General features: G+C 40.9%; 1 protein-coding gene and 2 long non-coding RNA genes across 4 annotated transcripts in view; all 3 read right to left on the bottom strand.

Moving 5' to 3' along the window:
* Positions 1–1,962: 1,962 nt before the first annotated feature.
* Positions 1,963–5,914, bottom strand: LOC140592491 (uncharacterized). The gene is made up of 6 exons (XR_011992794.1): positions 5,696–5,914; positions 5,443–5,587; positions 3,485–3,534; positions 2,430–2,482; positions 2,100–2,144; positions 1,963–2,007 (listed from the first exon to the last, which is right to left on the bottom strand). It is a non-coding gene; the product is annotated as an uncharacterized lncRNA (long non-coding RNA).
* A 7,064-nt stretch (positions 5,915–12,978) lies between these two features.
* LOC111847751 (uncharacterized) lies at positions 12,979–15,533 on the bottom strand. The gene is made up of 3 exons (XR_011992968.1): positions 15,419–15,533; positions 13,820–13,864; positions 12,979–13,664 (listed from the first exon to the last, which is right to left on the bottom strand). It is a non-coding gene; the product is annotated as an uncharacterized lncRNA (long non-coding RNA).
* A 110-nt stretch (positions 15,534–15,643) lies between these two features.
* LOC111841706 (guanylate-binding protein 1-like) overlaps positions 15,644–26,402 on the bottom strand; it is a 34,337-nt gene continuing 23,578 nt past the window's right edge. For both annotated transcript variants that reach the window (XM_072716369.1, XM_072716371.1), the window contains 5 exons: positions 17,603–17,767; positions 17,381–17,449; positions 17,054–17,284; positions 16,463–16,823; positions 15,644–16,343 (listed from right to left, as the gene is read on the bottom strand). In XM_072716369.1, coding sequence (XP_072572470.1) covers positions 17,733–17,767 — 35 coding nt within the window. In that variant the 3' untranslated portion in view covers positions 15,644–16,343; positions 16,463–16,823; positions 17,054–17,284; positions 17,381–17,449; positions 17,603–17,732. The remainder of the gene's footprint in view (positions 16,344–16,462; positions 16,824–17,053; positions 17,285–17,380; positions 17,450–17,602; positions 17,768–26,402) is intronic.

Raw genomic sequence — 26,402 nt, 5'->3', positions numbered from 1 at the left:
CGCCAGGCGGCAGAGATCTTTTTTATTAGATATATTGTTTGTGTTTTTATGATTTTACCATGTTTATACTGCTGCATGCTGTTTGGAAAGTACTTTGTGGTGGTATACAGTAATCTAACTGATTTTGCGGTTCTATTGTGTAGTTAGAATTATATTATCATCTTCTTATTTTCTTACTTCAATGTTTATCTTGTTAATTTAAAGACATATATTGTTTTTGTACAATTTTGTATTTTATTCTACATTATGCAAATTTGCGTAAAGTAATATTTCATTCAGAATTGGCAAACTTCAGATACTGGTTGATTTTTGTTTTAGAAAACACATTCTTTTTGTAAAATCATTTATTTCTTTTGAAAATAAGAAAAGATAAAAATTAAAAGGTTAAGATAAAAGGCCTTTAAAGATTAAAAGGTTAAATAAAAGGCCTTTTTTCAACTATCTGGTATCATATTGGCTTTTGACAGCCTATGGTAATTAAGTGTGGTATTGTGTGGTTTTACTTGAATTACATTACAAAATTTAATTGGACTGGGATATTATTGCTTGAGGTAAAATGCGAAGCACACTGTAAATGATATGCTATAGCTGCTGAGCTGGGCCCATTATGATCCAAACCACATTTCCTTGACACAGATCCACGGTCTGCTAGAGGCCACCTGTGGCCACAGACTAGTGGTTGAGAAACACCCTGCTAACATATCATGGAGAAACATGTGTAATAAAGATGAACTCTTTTGTCAGGAGATTGATTTTAATATACATATGTACAGTATCAGTCAAAATCTGGACACACCTGCTCTTAATACATTTGTCTCTGTTTTCACTACAGTATGTTATTCACCTTATAGTAAGACGCATTGTAGCAATGACGTAATATATATCAAATATTGTTCAACAGAGAAGTGTTCAACATCTCAAAATTTTCTCAAATTTTATATTCTTCAGAATAGCCTGTATTTGCTTTGATGACAGCAATGCAGACTCTTTACATTCTTTCAACCAACTTCTATATGTAGCTACCTGGAATGCTTGTTCATCAGTATAGGAGTTGCTGTAATACAGTACTTAACAGATCTCGGTTAACGTCACTGGTGCCTCCTACTACTTGGAGCTAGACACTGCAAAATTGTTCACTTTTTTGATTCCTGAAAGCGATTTTGGTGCTCCTTCACTACTTTGGCATTCAGCCATATTGACTAAGGTATATTAAAATACATACTATAGTTAACACGCAAGTTCTAACCATTTGGTCATCCATATACTGTTTACTGTTTAGATTATTTTGGTCCACGTTGTATTGGTTGTTTCCTGTTTTGTCCTCGGTCCTGCATCAATCTCTTTTGTGCCCTTAGTTATGTCTGGTGTTTCATGTTGTGCCCCGGTTTGGGTCCCATCAGATGTTTATCCTTTTCTGTCCCCTGTGTGTCCTGTCACCCCCGTCTTTTTCCTCCCTTAAGTCTTTTATTTGTTCCCTAGTGTAGCTCGTGTTGTTTTCCTCCTTCATCCCCTTTCAGTTTCCCTGTGTTTCTAGTTTTTAACAGTTTTGTACTTTAATAATAAGTTTAATAAAATAAAATCTATGTTCTCGCACAAACATACATGCATGTTGAAGCTTGATGGATGAAGGTGTACATCTCTCCTGCTGATATTTGGATGTTACCATTACTACAAAATTAAAATAGAACAGATTTTTAGGACTCATTAACCAAAAAACAATTTTATGACCAGCGTGTCTGAAGGAACAACAAAAACTGATTTATTTCACTTGCCTTCTTTTAGTAGCCCAACATTTAATCCATTTGGACAGTAAGATGAAACATACCTTTATTTGGGTGCTGTAAATTCCAGAACTCTGGGTTTCTGGACTCTGTAGAAAGGTAGGTATAAGTAAGTTTATTTCACTTGCTTTCTTTTAGTAGCCCAACATTTAACCCATTTGGACAGTAAGATGAAACATACCTCTATTTGGTTGCTATCAATTCCAGAACTCTGGGTTTCTGGACTCTGTAGACAGGTAGGCATAATTAGGTTTATTTCACTTGCTTTCTTTTAGTAGCCCAACATTTAACCCATTAGGACAGTAAGATGAAACATACCTTTATATGGGTGCTGTAAATTCTGGAAATCTGGGTTTCTGGACTCTGTAGACAAGTAGGGATTGGTTAGGTAAAAGGAAAGCTAGGTATTAAGAAGAACTTAGTTCAATCATGTGACAGAAGTCAGATAACATGACCATGTTTACTGCATACAAAGGTTTGCATTAAATTAGACGTGAACACAAATTTACAGTACTTCTGGCATACCGGCTACCACTTACATATAATCAGTTTCAGAAGGTTGATGTAATAGTGACAGTGAATGTCAGTACAAGTCTTGCAACACAAAGTAAATGTTTAAACAGATTCCATATAGATAGTAAGACTTGCCTTAGCTGGTTCACATTGTAGATCAATGTTGTCATACACATTTTCCTGTTGACCTGAGATATGTGAGTAGGGGTGGGGGGATGGTGGGAGGCATGAAATAGATGAGCAGAAACCAGAACAGACAGGGATCCATAATGGTTACAGTATGTGGGTAACTATGAACATGACTAAAGATCTTAAAATATGGGTGTCCTTCTGCAAAATTCAGGTAGGGAAGAAGACATGATCTAGTCAGGAGGGACAGCGTCAGCAGGCTGCAAGAATAAGGTGAAGCTGGAGACTCTGGGAATGACCAAAAACCAGCAAGGTAAATGCCAGAGACGACTGTTAACATATCCGGCAGTTTCTCAGGATGACATCAAGTCACCTTCAAAAGGAATGGGAAACATTAAGTGCAGGTGTGAAGAGCACTGCTAGGACAGTTCGTGTCAGGCTCCTAGAAGCAGGACTGTAGTCCGATAAAGCAAAGGAAGAAGGATGCAGTTTGCAAAAACAAGTATATTATTCACAGATACATACATTGAAATTGAGAAATGAGTAAAACAAAAAATTGTGCTGTGGTCTTGTAATTTTTTCCAGAGCTGTACATTCACTATCTAGATAAACAGCTTTAAACTCTGACTGCCTAAGACTTTTGCACAGTACTGTATATTCCAGCAATTGAGTTTCCTCCCATAGCTAAACATCCATGGTGTGTCTATGGAAAGTGTACACCATGTGGTGGACTAGACTGCCACCCAGGGTGTCCTTTTTTGGCCTGTGTTCCTGTGTATTAGCCCAGGCTAATTTTTATCCCATATGAAAGATGAATGGGTGGTTAGATATTAATACATCTAATTATTATGTGCATTTTAAAAATGTTTAAAATGGATTTTTACTTTCTGGACCTGAACTAACTATCCACTTCTGGTTCTTTCTGTGTTGCAAAGCTTTCCCCTTGATAATTCATGAAATATGGTGACACTACCTATATTTCATAACATAATATTAATTCACATATATACAAACATACATAATCCATATACAGAATATGACAGAAGAATAAGGATACTCACCCTCTAAAGCAACGTTATTTCTTCGATTATTGCAACATCTACATCTACATCTAAAAAAGAAGATAATTATGCAGGGTTGATAATGGTCAATTGATAATATATAGAAATTTAGTTCTCAGACTTTTTTACATTAAAGCGCTGAACTTTTGTGATATTTCCTTAAATTAGAAAGTTAAAAAAATAAAATTCATTTTTTCATAATGTAAATAACATCTGTCCCTTTTATAGGTTTAATAAAAGTATTGCCTAGAAGTTATCGTCTATAAGTACCGTACTATGCAGTGCTGCAGAGCCTATGCCAGAAGCAAGGGGCGCCAACCCATCACATCATGGGACTCTTACCGTTCACACCTATGGTCAGTTTGGGAACTTCACCTTAGCATGTTTTGGATAGTGGGGGAACACCGGAGGAAGCCCAACAACAACACAAGGAGAACAAGCAAGCTACCCATATGTATAATGAGGGCACAGACTCAAAACCTGCTTTCTAAATGTGTGAGTTAACAGTGCTACATATAGCACCACTGTGCCACCCCTTACAAGCTCTGTAATTAATTAAATAAAAAAAGATTTTTTAAATTAAAAACTTTTAAAGTTTGGTTGCGTAAGGTTGCACACCCTATGATTCAACCAGCGGCTTCCCAGATTATGAACTGAATGCCTGCAGGACATCCCTCCAAAACTGAGGAATGGGCAAGGGGCTCCTGTCAAGTTTATACCTTTAAAGACAATGGCTGTGACAGTACACATACTCAGTGACACAAGAGAGAGTTTGATATTGGGGGAGGATACAACTTAATAATTCAAATACAAAGGTCTGTTTATTGGGGGGATAAATTAAATAACCCCCTTCCCCTCAGGTCCTACACTCCTGAACATGTTGGTTGAATGCCTTTTGGTTACATCATTTTTGGGTTCATACAATGAAACAAGTAAATGCATTTCTTGACATGGGCGAAACCTAAATTCAGAAGTAGATGTGTAACATGGAAATATTATGCTAATTGTGGCTATGACTTGGTTACGGCTAATGCTAAAGAGCTCAGATACTGTCATGCCCCGATCGTCCGCGCATCTCGTGTGCCACGCCCCCTCATTAACCCCATGTGGATTCCCCGTGTTTACCAGCTGTTCCCGATCGTTGTCAATTAGTCCATTGTATTTAGTCCGCGTTTCCGTTTGTTTCCCCAGTCCGGTCATTGTTATGTCAGCCTGTGTTTTGCCTGCACCTTGTGTTGCCGCTCCTATTAAACCCCGTGTTTACCCAGACTCTTGGCTTCCTGCACCTTTCCTATGCTCCGTGCCACCCAGTGTGACAGATACCATCATTTAAATCAATAGTTTGGGAAAATTTTGGTTTCCAAGTGATTTACATCAACAGTGGCAATAGAGCAGCTGAGTAAAAAAGTAGCGCTTTTTGAAATTTTGAAATCTTGGCAGTAAAATTCGCTGAACGGGTGGGAAGGGGGGGTCTCAGCTAATTTTATCGCAAGAATTTTTAAATATGGCGATATGCTTTATTACCGTAACACCGCCCAAGCGTTGACTAATAACTGTAGGCCTGTTCATAAAAGTTTAACCATTTCACTACACTTTGTATTTGTGTTTGTTGCAATACATCTGCCCTCTCCTGTGGCCTGTACTACGAAGTGGGGTTACTGGCTTATCGGGGTAACTTGTCGGACCGCAACCATCAGCATCTACAGCCAAATGTAGTATGAACACAAGCTGCCGCATGGATGACAGTCCCTAGCCTGAAAGTGCACGCGTAAAAGTGAAATATGAACTAGGCTTTAAGAGAATAAACGCAGGCACCAGACAACCTCCACTGAAACACAGGGGGGTCTGATGCAGGACGGAAAGGCACACACACGGTTGGTAATTCATACAATGGCTAAGGACACGCGAGGAAACTCCACTCTTTTTAATTTACTGCCTCTTTCTACCTGCAAACTCACCGATTGTATTTGATGCCAAAAAACACAGCCAGGCACAAAATAATAACTCCTGCTATAACTGCAATGGTTATCCCGACAGCTGGTCCCGTTCCAATATCCGGTCCTGCTGGACACACACACAGTACAGACACATCCTCTGGGATATCTGCGGTACAAAGTGCAAACATAAACACATGGTCCTGCTGTGGAATGGCAAAGGAGCTGACCAATTTTAAGTTCATGATGACTACAAAAAGCATATACAGGTACTCACATGGTAAGGTGATATTGCAGTTGGCAGGTATGGTCTTCAGAAGCAGTGATTGGCCACCCTTCAGCCAATCTGTTACATAAGAACATAAGAAATTTACAAACGAGATGAGGCCATTCGGCCCATCAAGCTCGTTTGGGAAGAAAACTAATAGCTCAGAGTTGTTAAAGTCTTATCTAGCTCTGATTTAAAGGTTTTAGCTTGCACTACACTAACAGGAAGACTATTCCATACTCTAACTAAACGAACGTGTAAAGAAGTGCTTTCTCAAATCCATTTTAAAATGTTCTCCCGCTAATTTCACCCTGTGGCCACGAGTTCTAGTATTCAAACTAATACTGAAGTAGCCATTTAGCTGAACAGCATCCAGACCTGTTAGAATCTTTTATACCTGGATCATGTCTCCCCATAGTCTCCTTTGCTCAAGGCTAAACAGATTGAGCTCAGCTAACCTCTCCTCATAAGACATTCCTCTAAGACCAGGAATCATTCTTGTAGACCCACGTTGCACCCTTTCCAAGGCAGCAATGTCCTTTTTAAGGTATGATGACCAAACCTGCACACAATATTTTAGGTGGGGTCTTACCAAGGAATTGTATAATCTTAGCATCACCTCCTTTGACTTAAACTCCACACACCAAGAGATGTAACCAAACATCCTATTGGCCTTTTTTATTGCTTCCCCACACTGGTGAGAGTGGAACATGGAAGCATCAACATACACACAGAGATCTTTTTCATAATCAGCTACCTTTATTTCAGTGGAACCCATAAAATATCTGTACTTTATATTTCTGCTCCTTGCATGGATTACCTTACATTTATCTACGTTAAATTTAATCTTCCAGGTATCAGCCCAGTCGATAATTAAATCAAGATCCCGTTGTAGCCTCTGTACTACTAGTTCACTATCTGGTACACCACCCACCTTGGTGTTATCTGCAAATTTAACCAGTTTACTGTATGTATTGATGTCAATATCTTTCATGTAAATTAGGAACAATAGTGGTCCTAAAACTGAACCCTGCGGTACCCCACTATGAACGCAGGCCCACTGTGACATTGTGCCTCTAATAACTACCCGCTGCTTCCTGTCTGTTAACCAGTTTTCGATCCAAGCTGCTACAGTTCCTAAAATCCCTGTAGCTTCGACCTTAAACAGGAGATGTTCGTGAGGGAGAACATCAAAGGCCTTCTGGAAATCTAAGTAGATCACATCGTGATCAATTTCTCTTGTAGCTTCCTCAAAGAACTCAAGTAGATTAGTTAAACAGGACATACCTCTCCTAAATCCATGTTGGCTATCCCTCAAAATGTTATTTGAATCCAGGTAATCTACCATTTTCACTTGGATTATAGTTTCCATTACTTTTCCAGTTATGCAAGTTAAACTGATTGGCCTATAGTTTGCTGGATTACTTCTATCCTATTTTTTGAATATGGGCATTGTATTAACATGCTTCCAATCTGAAGGTACCACAACAGCAGATAAGGATTTCTGAAATAGTAAAGCTAATGGTTTGGGGCTACACTGTAGTCTCAAATCTCCAGAGCTAGGGATTTGAATCCCACCCCTGATTAGTACGTGTGTAAGATTTTTGTTTTTTCTCTGTGTGTGTCTTGAAATCATCTGTAGTGTGCATTTGTTTGCCAATTGATGGACCATATATTTCAAAAGCAGATGGAAGATGTATGGATGAATGGATGGATGAACATACAGGATGCTCAATTTGTTATGCAATACTGATAGCCACAACTATGGTAATGTAATATCCATCCATATTCCAACCACTTTTCCTGGTTAGGGTCATGGGGGAGGGGGTCTGGAGCCTATCCTCAACTGCACGGGGCATAACACACGGGTACACCTGCAGAGCTCAAACCATCAACCATGCAAGAGTGAAGCAGCAGTACTACTCACTGATCTGCCAGAAAGCAATAATAGGGTGGCACCAGGCAGACCGGGGCATCATGGCAGCAGCAACAAATGATGAGGAGAAGAGAACAGGCTGTTTTTCCCAACGAGGATCAAACGACACCCAACGAGGATCAAACGAAATACCATGGCAGAAAAGCAGGGAGGTTAGACACCAGACAGTAAAGTACACTACTGTTGGATAATTAATACAATGCAAAAGCACATGAAGATCGGCTAGGGTTCCCTTAAGACACAGGCAAAAACACATTCAGCAATAGGTGAGTACATCAAATATTAACAAAAACACAACACTACAAGGGGCTACTTAGTCACTCGTAGGGCATGCTGGGACATGTAAATCCCTCCCTGTTGGTGCTTGTCCCACCAATGCCACAATGTTGTCAAAATTCATGATCCAATGACTGAGAGACAACATTGGTGGATTTATTATTTAATAAATTCTGACCAACTGCATCTCCGTGTGGTTTGGTAACTGCAAGGTCGGCGATCTCAGCCAGCTACAACGGATTGTTAAAGCAGCTGCAAAGATCATTGGAGAGTCTCTCCCCCCGCTACAGGACATCTTTTGCAAGCGCTGCATCAGCAAGGCCTCCTGCAGCGTGCTTGACCTCTCACACCCCTCACATGGACTCTTCTCTGCCCTTCCATCCGGCAGACGGTATCGCAGCATCGGGGCCCGATCCACCAGACTGCGAAACAGCTTTTTCTCACAAGCCATCAGACTCTTGAACTCGCTACCTGCTCTCCCCCTCCACACACGGACTGTTAACTGACTCTACTGCACCTTGCACTTTACACCTCTCTGTCTTTGTGAGGCAGATGCTGCTCTATGAACAATCCTACACATGCTGCACTAGAACTGAACTCTGCTTATGTTTGTGTCTGTTTATGTCTCTTTGTCTTTTATACCCTTTATTTATATATTACTTATTTTATGTGACCTATTTGTTTTTAAACTGAAGCCACGTTGTTTAATCTCTCTGTACACTGTAATATACAGTATATAGCAGAGATGACAATAAAGTTTACTTTGACTTTGCCTAGTTTGAAAATCAGCTCCTAGCCATCAGTTCTAATTTTGCTTGTTAGTATTAAAATTACTTTTGAAAAAAAAAATAAACATATGAAACTCTTCAATAATTTCAAGTACTACGTTAATTTTGATAGTCTTAAAGCATGGGATTCTTGAACTGAAGTTTGAATTTTTACTGACCGACCTCCCTTTACTCACAGACACAGATGAGTTACAGCAAACTACAGAACACTGGACTCATTAGTAAGTAACCAGTGCTCTGGAAAAACATTGGACACAATATATTTTGCATGAAATTTATACAATAATATAATATATATGCTAGACAAATTCACTAAATGATTATACAGAAGATCACTAGCCCTGACAATAAGCAATTATATACAGAATATTCAGATTTAATAACAGATCTTTTTCTTCTCCTCTAGTGTTACTTCTTGGTTTTAATGAAACAGAGTGACCTAGAATGACACAGTACACAATACACATGGTCCTGAAGTGGTGTAATCTCATTTTGGGTAATACTTTATTGAGGGTGCACAAATAACTTAGTTAGTTACTATTGAAGAACAATCATGAATGAATAAATCTCGCATGAAATACATGAACCATCACGAATTACTGATGAATGAACAATGGATCAGTACGTAACTAATACTTACTATTTAATAAACGCATTAAGCAAGTACTACTACATCATTTGTGTCCCCTCAAGTGCTGTTAACTCTTTTTCTGTATTCATATTTGTGTTACTCAATGTAAAACATCTGCTTAGAAATCTATATGAACAGATATTTGTGGATTATCCAAATACAATTAACAGGCACAGTTACTATGTAAAGAAGTTGGGGTGTATTACGAGTATGGCATGTTGACTATGCCATTGTTCCCCAAATTAAAAAAACAAATCTTTACATCCCAAGTATTCTCAAATGCAAACGTTATTCTATATGATAACATAGATAAGCTGAATCACAGCTTTTCTTACTTCTTGGTCTTACTAGTTTAGTTTTTAAATATGAGTACATCTCAATATAAAATGACGCAATTATCTGAAATTCCTGTGACTACTCCGCAAGTACATATAACAGTCCTCTACAGGTTCACCAAAGATTTTATGCTGCAGATAAAGATCAGGAGGAAGTAAGAACAAGAAACAGCATTCCACAGATATAAACGTATAAAGCCGGAATTTCTCTTTCAGTCTAAGAAAACCTGCACATTGCATTGTGATATAGCAGTTTGAAAATAACCTCAACAATACACATAATAACAGAATTCCATCATTTCAATTTATATTCACTCATTCCGCAGCTTTAAGACTTCCACTTCCCTGGGGTACATTCAAGATATTACTGCATTACAAGATATTTCTACAGTTTTTCTATCATGTTACCCACCCACCGATCTATCATTGATCTGAGGTCTAGGGGGTTCAGTAAATTTTGCCTACGGGGAGTAAATTTCTCAGTAAATTTTGATGACTCTATAAATACAGTTTTTCTGTACAACCTTTTCCCAGAACATCTAAAAACATGAGGAAATGACTGCACTACAAGCTGACATTGTCAGGTCAGTGTCCTCTGATCCCCCTTCTATGTCCTTCCCCTTTGACCAGCAAGCACTGCGATTTTTGCCATTTTCCAAGCCCCTTAGGGGGTGAGTGTGTGGTTTAGAATCCATGGGGCCTGTGGTTACAGGTTTGAGACTGACTGAGGCCAGTCTCATCTGTCATTTTGTATTTGTTGTTTTGTTCCCTAGTGTTTCCTGTTTTCCATTGAGTTTTCCTTTTCTTGGTTTATCTTCCTTGTGCTCTGGTTGTACTTGTTTCTTTTTCTAGTGTAGTATCTCCTTGTTTTCTCAGGTCTTGTAGTTTTCTTGCACCTGTTGTAGTTTCCTTGTACCAGTGCTTGTTGATTGGTTAGTTGATTGTCATACACCTGTTCCTTGTTTGCACCAGTTTTCTGTGTATTTAAGTGCCTGTCCCTTGTGTTCCTGTCATTTTAAGTTTCCCCAGCAGTGTTCTTTGTTTAATTCAATAAACCTTTGTTGGTCTCTTAGCTGCAAGTGGTGGTTCATCACTTTTTCCAACCCAAACCATGCCCCAGGTCTGTAACAGACATCTAATTTAATTTAAAAGTACTGCCACAACACCATCTCTTTTCCATGTTTATACAGCAATATCTCCAAAATAAAAGCTGTTGTGGCTGCTGTGCTGTCGTCTTCTTCACTGACAATTGAAGCTTTGTCTAAGGGAGTGCTTATTTATTTCATGATATTACTGAAACATTACCATGCTGCTCCACTAGTTCAACCAACCTCACAGTACATAGGCTGTCCATTCAGGTACATCTGTGCCACTATCCAAAAGGCAGAAAATGTCTTTTACTAGGAAATTTACTACACAGACTCGTTCACCCGTGAGTCTGACATCAGTACTTACATTCCCTAACTCAGGCAGGGAAAAGCCCATCTGACAGTGCTCTTCCTCTTACTGCAGCCTCTGGTCTCTGGTGCTCACTTCCAGTAACCCTTCCTTTTACAGTTCTCTAATTACTAAGTAATTACCCAGTCAATATGTGGTCATTTTTAGTTCATTGTTGGTTAATTACCACAAGTAATAAGTAGGTAGAGAAACTGCAGCTTAAATACTAAGAAATATCTCTGGTTGTATGTAGATTGGTTTGGACAAATATTTTTATTTTATTACAACTTTTATTTGGTCAGAGATGGCAACCACAAATCTACGTTTTGAAGCTTGGATTCCAGGTGTTTTTGCAAATTGCTGCAATCCAACTGTTTCTCCTTTTTTTTAGTTTATCAGCAGTTTGTAAAAACACAGCTCAGATTTTCTTGTTAAATTGTTTTGTACAATCAATTGCACAACAGCTTCTTCCTATTTTAAATGTGGTTTTGCAGCATTCAAGCTTAACACTAATGCTACCATGCATTTTTTTTGGCACTCAGTAGGTGTAACAGCAGTGACTTCTGCCTACTTTGCATATTGTGTGTATATCCTCTATAGAATCATTGTGCACCTGTTTCTCTCTGCTTCTTTTGGCAATATATGTTACTTTATGGCCTCTGTCGAACACCAGTAAGCCACCAGTTCAAATCCCATAGTCAGCAGTGTGAATTCACCACTAATACCTTTTTCAAGGCTCTTAATGCCAATTGCTCTGGCTAACTGTGCTTTCTGAATTTTGTCATTTTGAATAAAAGCATCTCCTAAATAAATAAATGTACGTTTAAAATTTTAAGTATGATAAGAGTCTAACAAGTACTTTGTGCAATACATATTATCAAGTAACCACCTGTATCACCAGTCTGATGGAAACATTGAAAGTAGGGGAGACACAATACTGGGGAGGTAGGTCTAACCAATACAAGACAGGGTTCACTTCTGACAGCACACAGAAGGAACCAACAAACCAGGAGAGACAGCTTGAGGCATGGTGTTTAAGGAAGAAGTCCCTGTTGAAAAGCCAGACCCGATTACCTGGCTTGTACACAGGAGCTGCCCTGTGCTGGAGCTCCACCTGGGTGTGGAAATGGTGAAGGACCCTGTTGATGTTTGTGTGGGCACTTCAGCCAAGTGACTGAACCAGCTATCCATGGCAGTGGTTGAAATCCCAGCATACACCTGAATGGGTTAAATCTTATAAGGAATTCTGGACCCACCAGAGACACTTGGTCTAGTCGTGCTGATGGTAGTGAGAGGCTTGGAGGTACCAACTCAGCACTTGAATGGTGCGCTCAGCCCTGCCGTTGCTCTATAGGCTGCAACCTGACTATATGTCCTTGGGAATCCTATACTATTTGAACTTGGTGCCAACCAAGTGGTGAGTGACCTACAAGGTAGATGGTAAGGCAGGGAGAGGCACAAACATTTGCAAGCTGACCGACCACCACCAGGACTTGTGTGTTCTCATCTGACTTTGGCATTTGGATTCTCTCCAGGTTGTACATGGTCCTCAAATCCAGCTTGGACCTCCTTAGGGCTGTTTGAGGATGGTTGGTAGCAGATTCCAGACAGTTTTTTTTAATTGCTATGATAAATTATGCAATACTGAAGTCACTTTCTGAAAACAGTCACACAGTCTACAATGCCTCATTTGTCATAAACATTGCATTACAAAACAGAAGATTTATCTATGGCGTTCAATTAGTCTCAAAACTCAGGCACATAAAAACCATGCATACATGCTCTCGCAAGCAGAAAACACATCCTCTCTGTGCGCTCGCCTCTGCACAATACTAGTTCATTCGGCATTACATTCAATACAAAAAAAAAACAAAAACCAAAAAATGCCAAATAGTAAACGTTCACTATATTCAGTCAAGTATACTGTTGACCTGGCCTAATCCATTTGGTCCTCTGCATTTGACCATAAATTTTCATCGACATCACACCAAACATTTTCTCTTGCAATACACCGAGGGAAAAAATCTCTTTGAGTGCCTAATCCAGCTCTGGATGTCCTCCACATGAATGTCCATACACCCAGCAGCCATTGCATCTAATAGCGACATCTGATCATGTGGGCGATGGTCATATACTTTCCATCTCCATGCAGAAAAAAATCTTCAATGGGGTTGAGCAATGGAGAGTATGGTGGCAAGAATAATGACATTATCCTGGGATGGGCAGTAAGCAACTCAGTAAGTTAGCGGGAATGATGAAAGGCCACATTGTCCCACACAATCACAAATACTGGTAAATTCTGCCTCTCTCTTGCTGCTGAAAGTTTTCCATACAATTCATCAAGAAAAACAATAAGGTGTGCTGTATTGTATGGGCCAATGATGGCCTTCTGCAGCTGCAGTCTGTCATTAGATATTGCTGCTGACATGGTAATGTTAGCCCCCTCTGGCCTGGAACATTTGCAGTTGCCCTCTTCCCAATCACATTTCTTCCACAGCGGCATCTTTTTTCCAAGTTGAAACTGGCCTCACCCAACTGTGTGTTCATCTTCACTGGCTTCAAGCTCCATGACTCTCTACAGTAAATTAGTAAACAACTCAGTGTAGTTAGAGAGTACACAAGGTAACACAAGACACACATGGCATAGCTTACTGGATTATGCACAACAGATAAAAGAAAATGCCTGTGTGTGTTTCGCTGTTCAGAATCACCATAGATACCATGACTTACCTGGACGTATTGATACCTGAGTTCCTTAACAGGCTCAGAGTTCATCTGAAATGGGACTGTGTATAATTGTTTCATCCTGATCTGGTGTTTCTGCAGCACTAGTGCAATAGTCGTAATGCTAACATTATCAGTATTTGAAAATATGTCATTGTCTGCGATTATTTTGTCACATATTTCTCTAAGCCTGATGCTATTGTTGGCAATGACCATCTGAACTACTGAACCCTAGTTCAACCAACCAACCAACACTATGTCAAATCATATTACTATAGTACTGTACATGTACACTCACCTAAAGGATTATTAGGAACACCTGTTCAATTTCTCATTAATGCAATTATCTAATCAACCAATCACATGGCAGTTGCTTCAATGCATTTAGGGGTGTGGTCCTGGTCAAGACAATCTCCTGAACTCCAAACTGAATGTCAGAATGGGAAAGAAAGGTGATTTAAGCAATTTTGAGCGTGTTGGTGCCAGACGGGCCGGTCTGAGTATTTCACAATCTGCTCAGTTACTGGGATTTTCACGCACAACCATTTCTAGGGTTTACAAAGAATGGTGTGCAAAGGGAAAAACATCCAGTATGCGGCAGTCCTGTGGGCGAAAATGCCTTGTTCATGCTAGAGGTCAGAGGAGAAAGGGCCAACTGATTCAAGCTGTTAGAAGAGCAACTTTGACTGAAGTAACCACTCATTACAACCGAGGTATGCAGCAAAGCATTTGTGAAGCCACAACACGCACAACCTTGAGGCGGATGGGCTACAACAGCAGAAGACCCCACCGGGTACCACTGATCTCCACTACAAATAGGAAAAAGAGGCTACAATTTGCACGAGCTCACCAAAATTGGACAGTTGAAGACTGGAAAAATGTTGCCTGGTCTGATGAGTCTCGATTTCTGTTGAGACATTCAAATGGTAGAGTCAGAATTTGGTGTACATAAAATGAGAATATGGATCCATCATGCCTTGTTACCACTGTGCAGGCTGGTGGTGGTGGTGTAATGGTGTGGGGGATGTTTTCTTGGCACACTTTAGGCCCCTTAGTGCCAATTGGCCATCGTTTAAATGCCACGGCCTACCTGAGCATTGTTTCTGACCATGTCCATCCCTTTATGACCACCATGTACCCATCCTCTGATGGCTACTTCCAGCAGGATAATGCACCATGTCACAAAGCTCGAATCATTTCAAATTGGTTTCTTGAACATGACAATGAGTTCACTGTACTAAAATGGCCCCCACAGTCACCAGATCTCAACCCAATAGAGCATCTTGGTGGTGGAACGGGAGCTTCGTGCCCTGGATGTGCATCCCACAAATCTCCATCAACTGCAAGATGCTATCCTATCAATATGGGCCAACATTTCTAAAGAATGCTTTCAGCACCTTGTTGAATCAATGCCACGTAGAATTAAGGCAGTTCTGAAGGCGAAAGGGGGTCAAACACCGTATTAGTATGGTGTTCCTAATAATCCTTTAGGTGAGTGTATATGCATTTATAACCTGTGAAAAGAACAGCATATATATGTATGACCCAACTTTTCTAAATAGAGTTTTATGTCACAATTTTCTAAAGCATAAGTATACAACTTACCTCACTCTCTAGTTGTCTGCCAGGGGCAAGACGTCCGATGTCCCAGTTGAAAAATTTATAAGGGCCAATTTTGCCAAGAAGTTGACTTTTTTTGTCCCACACTCTTCCAGACCAATTAAGCTTTGTCAACACCTGTAATTTTTTAAAATAATAACTATCAGCAAATTCTAAACTTATTCTATTTTAAACTCATTTTACTAATAACCAAATCAGGATCTTACTTTTCTCAAATTTGGAGATGTATGTAACAGCTGACGAAGAGGCTGGTGAAGGGCAAGGTGTGCTTGATGTTGTTTTTGGAGGAGAGGGAGAGATCTGAAGTACTGGAGATGGTGACGGTGGGCATGATGCTGTCTTTGTAGGAGTGGGAGCGATCTGAAGTACTGGAGATGGTGACGGTGGGTGTGATGCTGTCTTTGTAGGAGTGGGAGGGATCCAAAGTACTGGAGATGGTGACGGTGGGCATGATGCTGTCTTTGTAGGAGTGGGAGGGATCCGAGGGACTGGTGATGAAGGGACTCCATCACTTTGCTTGGCAATAAAGGATTTTTGCGGTTTGTGAGGAATCCGTGGAACATCTTCCACATAGGGAACAAGATGATCCACATTTATTTTCAGGAACTTTGTTCCATCTTCACCTAATATGTCTGCATTTTTCCCCTCTATTGCAAGAATCTTAAATGGCCCTAAAAGGTCTTTCTCCAGTTTTCCCCCTTTTCGCTGTTGACTCCTAACATTCCTTCGGAGTACCAAATCTTCAATTTTGAATTGATACGGCTTGGCACCAGAACTCTTAATTGTCCTTTCTTTGCCTAATTTTGTCCCTGGTTGTCTTCATGTTCTCTTTGACATAATTGAACACCTGGTCCTACATTTGCAGAGCGGGACTTTCTTTCAATAGCCCTTCCTCCACTGATTCATTTATCTAAATAACAAAAAGACAATTAAGGATTTTGACTTTAACAGAAACAAAATATTGTTTTTAAATAAACATTAAATAACAACTGCCTTTTTTTTTAGACAAGTTCTAATTTGACTACTTACGTCAAAAGACTAAGGGACCTCAGACAGATAACGTGCTTCCCGTCCAAATATGAGGAAGTAAGGGGAATACTTTGTTGTTAGGTGTTTTTTTGTTCGTATGTTAAAAAGGACTGCGTCCAGATAAAGGTCCCATTTATCCAGTCTGTCTTGGCAAAGTTTTGCCAGGGCCCTAGACATAAAATAGAAAAGATCACATACCAAGTACATGATAACTGTCATTGTGAAGCAGAAATAAAAGTTTAAATGAGACCTCCCTCTGTATGGTTCCATTCATTTTCTCCACAAGACCATTTGTCTGAGGGTGGTATGGGGAACACAGACTCCGTGAAATCCCAAAGAGCTTGCATACTTCCTTGTTTAACTTGTAAAACAAAAATAAACAGAATGAAAACACAGATTTTAGATACATCATAACTACCTGTTGTTACAGCAAGTGTCTGATATTAATTAATACTCTAGGTTAGTACATTTGTTATATTTTGTGGTGTTATTAAAGTCATGAAAAAGCACAATTTTGTTAACGAAACTCCACAGTGAACAACATGAAAATATGGTTAAAGTGTACTAATTTATCTAAGACATATAGCAAACCTGATTAACAAACTCTCGCCCTTGATCTGTTCAAATCCTCTTAGGTGCTCCAAAACGGTAAACAAAATCCACAATACACCTTGTGACCTCTGCTGTTTTAAATGCTAAAGGAAATGCCTCGACCTACTTTGTGAAGTAGTCTATCAGCACACAAATGTACTGATTTCCTTTCTCAGTCATCATCAGCTTTCCTATGAGGTCCATGCCAACTAACTCCCACGGCTCATTTACCTTTAAAATAAAATATATTAGACATTAGCAGAGTTTTGAAGAGTTACATGTACATGTACAAATATAATATTTACCATGATATAGTGTGCTGCTTACAATTATAGGAACATATGTTTCTGTCTGCTTGAGAGTTCTCCTGCCCTGGCATGCTGAACACTGTTTGATCTGTACTTAGACAAAAACATCACTTCATTAATGAATACAGTTCTACAAATTATTTTTTGTTATACATCATAAGAATTTGCAGTATTTCTCGTGAATTAACCTTGCATCCCAGGACTTTCTGTGACCACTGTATTTGCACATACACAAACGTACCCAGTTCTGAATATCAATATTCATCCCAGGCCAGTAGTAACGCCTGGAAATGGCATCTTGGGTTTTCTCCTTGCCACTGTGTCCACCTGCAGGGTTTGCATGGAATTCCTTAAAAACAGCATCGACTTCTTCAGCCCTTATTGCCGACATAATGTAGCACGTCATCTGAAATATGAAGTGTAAAATAATATTATTATCTTTATAAAACTATATTATATACTATCGATACAAACACTTATAATACCTATCCCTACATTATAATTAATAGCGATATGACATAATTATTTAATACTACGTCATTTACACTATTTACCATTTATAGTCTCTTACGGTAAAACAAACGTTGTTCACAGCACTTGTATTTTAAAACTATAAATCTATACATCCAACCATCCATTCAGGCCTTATAATCAGTGCTATATTGTAATAACAATCCTTTTATCATGCTAGTGGCCGCGTGTGGCCTACAGCCTCTCCAAGACAGCCTAGGGCGCAAGGGGACAATCTGATCAGCGTGCCAAACAATTGCAAAAGAAATATACTTTTAATGATTATTAATGTGATATTAGGCCTATTATTTTTAGAAATAAAAATTATGCAGAAAATATAGGTTTTATATGTCCTTATCTTTAACAGCATACTGATGTGCATGTCGTCGGATGACATATCTTTCCGACTTTCTCAGATTTTCTGGATATTATAAAGGATAGCCAACATGGATTTAGGAGAGGTAGATCCTGCTTAACGAATCTGCTTGAGTTCTTTGAGGAAGCTACAAGTGTAATTGATCACAAAAAGGCCTATGATGTGATTTACTTAGATTTCCAGAAAGCCTTTGATGTTGTCCCCCACAAACGGCTCTTGTTAAAGCTTAAAGCTGCAGGAATTTTAGGAACTGTGGCAACTTGGATCAAAAACTGGCTAACTGATAGGAAGCAGCGAGTAGTTATTAGAGGCACTATGTCACAGTGGGCCTCCGTTTATAGTGGGGTACCGCAGGGTTCAATTTTAGGACCACTATTGTTCCTAATTTACATTAATGATATTGACACGAATACATACAGTAAACTGGTTAAATTTGCAGACGACACTAAGGTGGGCGGGGTAGCAGATACTAATCAAGCAGCAGAGAGGCTTCAACGGGATCTGGATTTAATTAGCGAATGGGCTGATACTTGGCAGATGAAATTTAACACAGATAAATGTAAGGTAATCCATGCAGGGAGCAGAAATATACAGTACAGATATTTTATGGGTTCCACTGAAATAAAGGTAGCTGATTACGAGAAAGATCTCGGTATGTATGTTGATGCTTCCATGTCCCACTCTCGCCAATGTGGGGAAGCAATAAAAAAGGCGAACAGAATGTTGGGTTATATCTCTAGATGTGTGGAGTTTAAGTCAAGGGAGGTGATGTTACACTTATATAATTCCTTGGTAAGACCCCACCTAGAATACTGTGTGCAGGTTTGGTCACCATACCTCAAGAAGGACATTGCTGCCTTAGAAAAGGTGCAACGAAGAGCTACGAGAATGATTCCTGGTCTTAGAGGAATGTCTTACGAGGAGAGGTTAGCGGAACTGAATCTGTTCAGCCTTGAGCAAAGGAGACTAAGGGGGGATATGATTCAGGTCTATAAGATTCTAACGGGTCTGGATGCTGTTCAGCCAAATGACTATTTCAATATTAGTCTAAATACTAGAACTCGTGGCCATAAGTGGAAATTAGCGGGAGAACATTTTAAAACAAATTTGAGGAAGCACTTCTTTACACAGCGTGTAGTCAGAGTATGGAATAGTCTTCCTGCTATTGTAGTGGAAGCTAAAACCATGGGTTCCTTTAAATCAGAGCTAGATAAGATTTTAACAACTCTGAGATATTAGCTAAGTTCTCCCCAAACGAGCTTGATGGGCCGAATGGCCTCCTCTCGTTTGTAAATTTCTTATGTTCTTATGTTCTTATGTTCTTATGTTCCAGAAGTCAAATATATCAGAACCTCATTGTACAAAGTTGGGTCCATTTTGCAACCTATACACTTTTCAGGTTAACACAACATATAATTTATGACCTTTTCTTAGGTAGTAATGCTTTGCTATTCAACTTCCACTGCACGCGAATACGCTCAGAACGCGCATAAATCGTTGAATGGCAAAATTGAAACATTTAGTTTCGTCACATTTGCATAGTGAAGTAGTTTACAGCACCACTAATTAGTTATTGCTTTTAAATTATTACATAAATTAAAATATTAGACATATTAGCTATTTTCATATTACAGAGATTTATTGGTAATGATACATTTACATTTATTTATTATTTAATATTATTTAGTATATATTTGTTTTGTCATTCTTTTATTCTTTAATTCGTTATGTTTTCTTTCTTTTATTTATTTTTTGCCTGCTTGCTTGCAGTTTTATTAATTTAAAATAGTTTTATAATTGACTATGTAATGGAGCTTATTAGGCCTTGGTTCTGTCACGCCCACAGGGGCGGGGCCACACCGCTGCAGGCATTCATCACAATCCAGCCAAGTTATTTAAGCCCAACACAAAGCTCTACGGGTTGCGAAGTATTGTTGCCTACCCATGACACATACCGAGCGCTTTTCTGTCTTCCGTCGAACCCTCCTGTCCTCCCTGCATCGTCGTCTCCTGTTGTCACCCCTGCCAAGCTTCCCTGATCATCTCCGCCTGTCCGCCCAATCCTGCCTGTCCTGCTGTCCTGGTTTCCCTTCGTCCACCGTCCAGTCCCATTGCTCCCTTGTCTTGTCTCTTTCTGTAGGATTGACCACCCCGGCTTTTGACCTCCCGCGACCAACTCGACTCTCCGCCTGTCTAGCCCCTTCGGATTTGGATGCACCCAGCGTATTGTTGAATAAAATATTCTCCTGCATTCCGGGGTCCGCTTCGTCTCTGATCGCTATTCACAACAGATTCTCCTGAATCAAATGATATTCAGTATATGTTCTTGACAGGTTTTTCACAAATTGCTTTAAAAATGTAAACTGTTTAAAATGTTCTAAATGTGTCTTTATCAGTCATATTGTAAAATGTCTAGAGATGTAACTTTTATCTAGTCTTCTAGTCTTCCTCAAACAGATACATTTTTATTAGGACATAGTTTTAGTCACAACAGAGACTTTTTAACAGACACATGTATGGATACCAAATACACACATACATACACAAATATACTGCATCATTTATTACTTTAATGAACTGTATGAAGCACAACTGTAAACGTTCTCACAACAATATTTCATATAATCTATACAGTTAAGGTGTTCTTAATGAGACAGCTATAAATTTGTAATCCTTATAATTTTGCTTAACAAACAGATTTCTGTAACCACTGTAACCAGTGGTTTCAATTATGTTGTGTTCATACATGTGTGCAATATTATGTAGTTATATTATATACATATACACATAATATTATATACATGACCCCCCATGCTCTTCCAGTAGTCAGACTGGATGAGCATGGGGGGGTCATGAGGTCGCTGGAAAGTGGTGTGTGGCGCTTTCGATACCTGTGCAAGAAGACGAAAGTCCAAATCTTTAGAGTCCTGGTGCTCCCTGTCTTGCTATATGGCTGTGAGACATAGACACTATCCAGTGAGCTGAGATGAAGGCTGGACTCCATTAATACTGTATCTCTTCGGAGAATCCTTGGGTACTGCTGGGTTGACTTTGTGTCGAATGAGAGGTTGCTAGAGGAGTCCTGAATGAGGCACATTACCTGCATTGTGAAGGAGCCTCAGTTACGGCACAATGGCCATGTGGCGCGTTTCCCTGAGGGTGATTCGGCTCGCAGGATCCTCATTGCTGAGGACCCAAGTGGCTGGACCAGGCCAAGGGAACCCTCATTTAACACGTGGCTGCGGCAGATGGATGGCCATTTCCGGAGGGTGGGACTGGACCATGTATCTGCCTGGGGGATCGTCGACCGGGATCCTGAGGAGTTTCGCTGTGTGGTGGGTGCGGCAACAGCACATGCTCCCCAACCTGACCTGACCTAAACCTATTATATACAATATTTAGAATGGTTTAAGCAAAGGACCAGCCCGGTTCTCTGTCTCCCGAAAGGGGAGACGGGGACATGCCAGGCGGTCCAACCGCCCTGACCTAGCCCCTTCCTCAGTGTCACCCTCTGGCCCTCATTCTTCATTCCCTTCTCCTTCACCCTTCAGTTCCCATTCCGGTCCCGTGCCCTTCTCATCATCGCCCTCCAGTCCCAGTCCCTGTCCCAATCCTGCAGTCCCTTCCTCATTGTTCCCCTCTGGTCCCCATCCTTCCTTATCGTCCTCCAGTCCCCATTCCGGACTTGTGCCCTCCTCGTCATTCCCCAGTCTTGTAGTCCCCTCCTCGTTGTTGCCCTCCGTTCCCAGTTCCCGTCCTTGTCCTAGGGTCCCTTCCTCATCATCCTCCGGTCCCTTTTCCCGTCCTGCCGTCATTGCCTCATCGCCCTCTAGTACCCGTCCTTGTCCACGTCCCGTAGTCCCTTCCTTGTCACCCTCCGGTCCCAGTTCCCATCCTCGTCCTACGGTCCCTTCCTCAGTGTCCTCCAGTCCTTCGCTCCCTTCCTTGTCGCCGTCCAGGTCCCTTCCTCCAGACCCCTCTTCATTGTTCCCCAGTCCTGCCATCCGTGTCTCATCAGTGCTCTCCGGTCCCTTTTCCCGTCCTGCCGTCGTTGCCTCATCGCCCTCCAGTACCCGTCCTTGTCCACGTCCCGCAGTCCCTTCCTTGTCACCCTCTGGTCCCAGTTCCCGTCCTCATTCAGCAGTCCCTTCCTTGTCGCCCTCCGGTCCTAGTTCCCGTCCTAGATCTCCAGTCCCGTCCTTGTCGCCCTCCAATCAGCCACCTACCCCACATCCTACCCAACAGTTCCCTTTTCTGTTTCCCGGTCAGCTGCCCCAACAAGTTCCGTTTCTGCCCTTTCCTTCCGGTCCCTCTGCCCCGCTTCGGTCCCAGTCCCATGTCCCTGGTCCTTTCCCTTCTGGTTCCCCTACATTTTGTTTTCCGCCTCATGCCCCAGGTTTTGTTCCTCCGTCCCCGCGTCCGTTCCCGAGTCAGTTGGTTTTTGGTCCCCATGTTCTGCCTCCTGCTGTGTTTTCCCGCTTGGTCTTTTTGTCCCAGCTCCTGGTGTCTGCTCTGTCTATTTTCGTGCCCTTCTTGTCTGAGTTTTTGGTTTTGTCTGTCCAGTTCCTCGGTTGTCGTTAGTCTGTTCCCTGTCCGGTTCTGCGTCTTGGTCCTGTCCGTCCGTTCTGTCTGTCCGGTTTTTTGGTTGTCGTTGGTCTGTTCCCTGTTCTGTGTCTCGGTCCTGTCCATCCATCCTGTCTGTCCGGTTCCTTGGTTGTTGTTCGCTTGTTCCCCATCCTGCTTCGCGTCTGCGTCCTGTCTGCCTGTTCTCTGTGGCCCTGGCAGTGCCCCGGCGCGCGTCCGGTGTCCGCGCGTTAGGTGGGGGGTACTGTCAGGGTCGGCCTCCCGCTGTGGTCCTTCCGTGCCCCTTCCCCGTTTGACCAGCAGGTGGTGCTGGTCATCCCGTCCATACGTCAGTCCTTCTTTCTCCCCTGTCTCTTGTCTGGTCTCGTGGCTCAATGTATTAAGCATGTGCTGTCTGTTTGCCCCTCGGTCCTGAGTTCCCTCTTGTTGTGAGTTCGAATCCCGCCTCCTCTGTTTTTGTATTTAGCTCCCTGGTGTTTTCCTTTATGCTTAATTATTCCTGGTGTTTGCTTTGTAATTGGTTTTGGTTTTGGTTTCTTGTTCCCCTGCTTATGTTATTACCTATGTACCTTCCGTGTGTTGATGTATGCTTCCTTGGTTAGTGTTTAGTTTCCCTGATTGTTAGTGTCTTTGAGTTAATTGGTTTCACCTGTGTCCTGTTTCCCTAGTCTTTGTTAATCAGCCTCACCTGCCCTGTGTTAGTCATTACCCCCTTAGTATATTAGTTCCTGCCTTTGTTCTGTTCCCCGCTGGTTCATCACGTTGTGTCTAAACTATTGTCTAAGCTCGTGTTTCTGATGTCTATGTTTGTCTGTGGTATGCCCTTGTCTCTGGTTTCCCCCATGGTTGTATTTTACTTTAGTGTCTTGCTTTTCTAGTTGGTTAGTTTTTCCATGTGTATTATTTAGTCTAGTTTATTCCTCCCTGTTTAGTTTTGACCCCTCGTGGTCCTTTTGGTTTTGTGTTTATAGTGTTTTCCGTTTTCTTTAATAAACCCCTTTTTGTTTGCTGGAGCCGCAAGTGGGTCGTCCGCCCCTTCTTTGTGCACCATGCCCCGTTCCCGTGCCGTTCGGACCCTTGACAAGGACAAAACAGGTAATGGACAACTTGCCACTCAAAAACTCTTTCCTAATTGCTCCTGTGTCAACACCTGCCTCGCCTATATACCTTGAGAGCAGCAGTAGTGGTTGATGCAGCTTTTTTCTTCTGTCACTGGATAATGGCCCTGTCTAGGTCTTCTCTGTCCACACATAATTTTAATTCTGTTGTGGTGTCTACTTGTTGTTCAAGGAAGTGCAATACATCTTCCACATGTAAGGAAGAGGATGGAAAACTTATCCTAAAGTCTCAAACACGGAGATCGTAAATATTGATGCTTTTCAGACCTAATTTACAAAGGACTACCAAATAAAATGTCATTAGAAATTAATGCAGCATGTGCTGTGTGACATTACATAAGTGATGGTGCACATAATATTCACAAGTGCTTCTGTACTCATGGAAAGCACATTTAAAAAAACATTCCTTTTTGGTGTACATACTAGAGTTCAAACAGGTGTACATGGACTGTTATCACTTGCTGCAGGCGCTGTACATTCCAAGCTGTATATAGAACAAACATTGTGTGTACAATGACAGTATACTGTTAAAGTTTATCATAAAGAGAGCAAATCAAATTACCTCTCTCCACACAGATCAACATGGACTGTGATCTCATCCTCTGGAAATTCCTTATTGCAAATTGGATAAACCACCTGAAAGAAAGTTGCATGTGTAGGATCACGCAGGCCCCACAGACAGAATTTTATGGCCGCTGAGGAAGTGAGTCGGCCATGCTAAGATCTACCTCCGTACCCACACGCAGAGGGGCCCCTCTCCAGGGAAGCTGAAGCCCGCATTCCAATGTTTATGGCCTTCAAACAAAGGACCCAAATAGTGTGGAGAGAGGGGGGGAGATCCTGCATACCTCTGGAGTGGGACAAAGCTAAAATCATATGCCACCTATGTGTATTTGACTGTATATTGTCCTCACTATTATTTGGCATCATTACTGTAAACTTGGTGGATGTGCATGTGTCAGTCACAATTGTCTTCTATTTTCTCTTATGAATGTCCCATTGTGTCTTCGCCATTTGGACAATTTTAATATATAAAAAATATATATATGCATGCATGCACAGATAGGTAAACACTGGGGTTATCCAACCATGTGCCCACACCTCTCTCAGAGATTGGGGAATGAGTTTAAGTGGTGTAACCAAGTAGGTAGAAATGTTTGAGCGCATAGTTATTTATTTAATAGAACTAAGGAAAGCCCTCAGCAAAGGGGGGGAGGGGTAGAAAAGCGGTTGCTTATCTATAACTTACAGCTGTAAATCGGAGATTTGCACTCTTTTTCTACCTCCCTTTGTCTGAGAGAGACTATGCAATGTATGTTAACTTGTGTACTGAACCCCTTTTTAATAGCCAGGTTTGCTCCATTTTATAATTTGTCAATGCATAATCAATATTGTTCTTTTACTGGAGTAAAAGAAGAGAAATCTACCATCGAAACTACGAAGCCTCTTCGCCGCGAGTTTCAACAAAAGACAAAGCTGATCCCCGCTGCAATCACGTAAACTCACCGTCAACTCTCTCATAGGCAACTGGTACCGGCTGGTCTATACTGAAATCTGGGTTGCCTGTTTAGATCCTAGGCTTGCCATTGCAGAACAGTATTTAATCATAACTGATCATTGTTTCCTATTTTCAATCAATTTTCCGTAATTTCGTTATTGTGTTTGTATGTATTATGTTATGTGTAATGTTTGTCCTGTTTTAGTGTAGCATTAGAATAAACGCATGCTGTTCACATTTTAAATCTCCCTCTCTGTGCTTACAATAAGTCACTTTATTGGTCTGAATCCCGTTACTGAGCTTTGAAGTCCCACTCGCGTCCCCAAGTATCGCGAGACTCTCTCTTTGGCCAAGAGCTGAGTCGCTAGGTTACCGAGAGAAGCTGACCCGGTGGACGGGCAGCTATCTTAGACTGAGTAGCGATACCAACGAATGACTTCCATTCACATTCTGGACTTAAATCATCCAGCTCTTTACCAAGTGGGACTAATATAAAGGCTGTGATATCGGAACAACAACTCAAACCTAATATTACATATTTAATTGTGTATGAATTAATCATTAATTAATTCATAATCAATTCCCCTGAGCATTGGTGGAAAACCACCCCCATTTGAGCTGTTAAATTCCTACACATATTACAAACAGCTGAAAAAAAATCTTTATGGATTCAAACAGAATATGTAAATATATAATATCCTGTTTAAGCCACAAAAATGTTCCTGTGATACTGGTAATTAGTAAATCCCATTTAAGTCTAACACTGACACTGGATCTTCACGGACTAGATGTTCATCATCTGGCAAAAGCCCATCCTCCAGTGAAGACCGAGCCTATGCAGAAAGACAATTTGCAGAACTATATCCTAATATGAATGTTCTGTATGAAAATGTGGTCAAGCACAATTTCAGACCTCTTCAAAATGCTATTATGCATCTGATATATTTGTCTCACC

Source organism: Paramormyrops kingsleyae, chromosome 9, assembly GCF_048594095.1.
Source record: "Paramormyrops kingsleyae isolate MSU_618 chromosome 9, PKINGS_0.4, whole genome shotgun sequence".
NCBI lineage: Eukaryota > Metazoa > Chordata > Actinopteri > Osteoglossiformes > Mormyridae > Paramormyrops > Paramormyrops kingsleyae.
The sequence above is the reverse complement of the archived record's forward strand: the minus strand, read 5'-3'. Positions and strand labels throughout refer to the sequence as shown.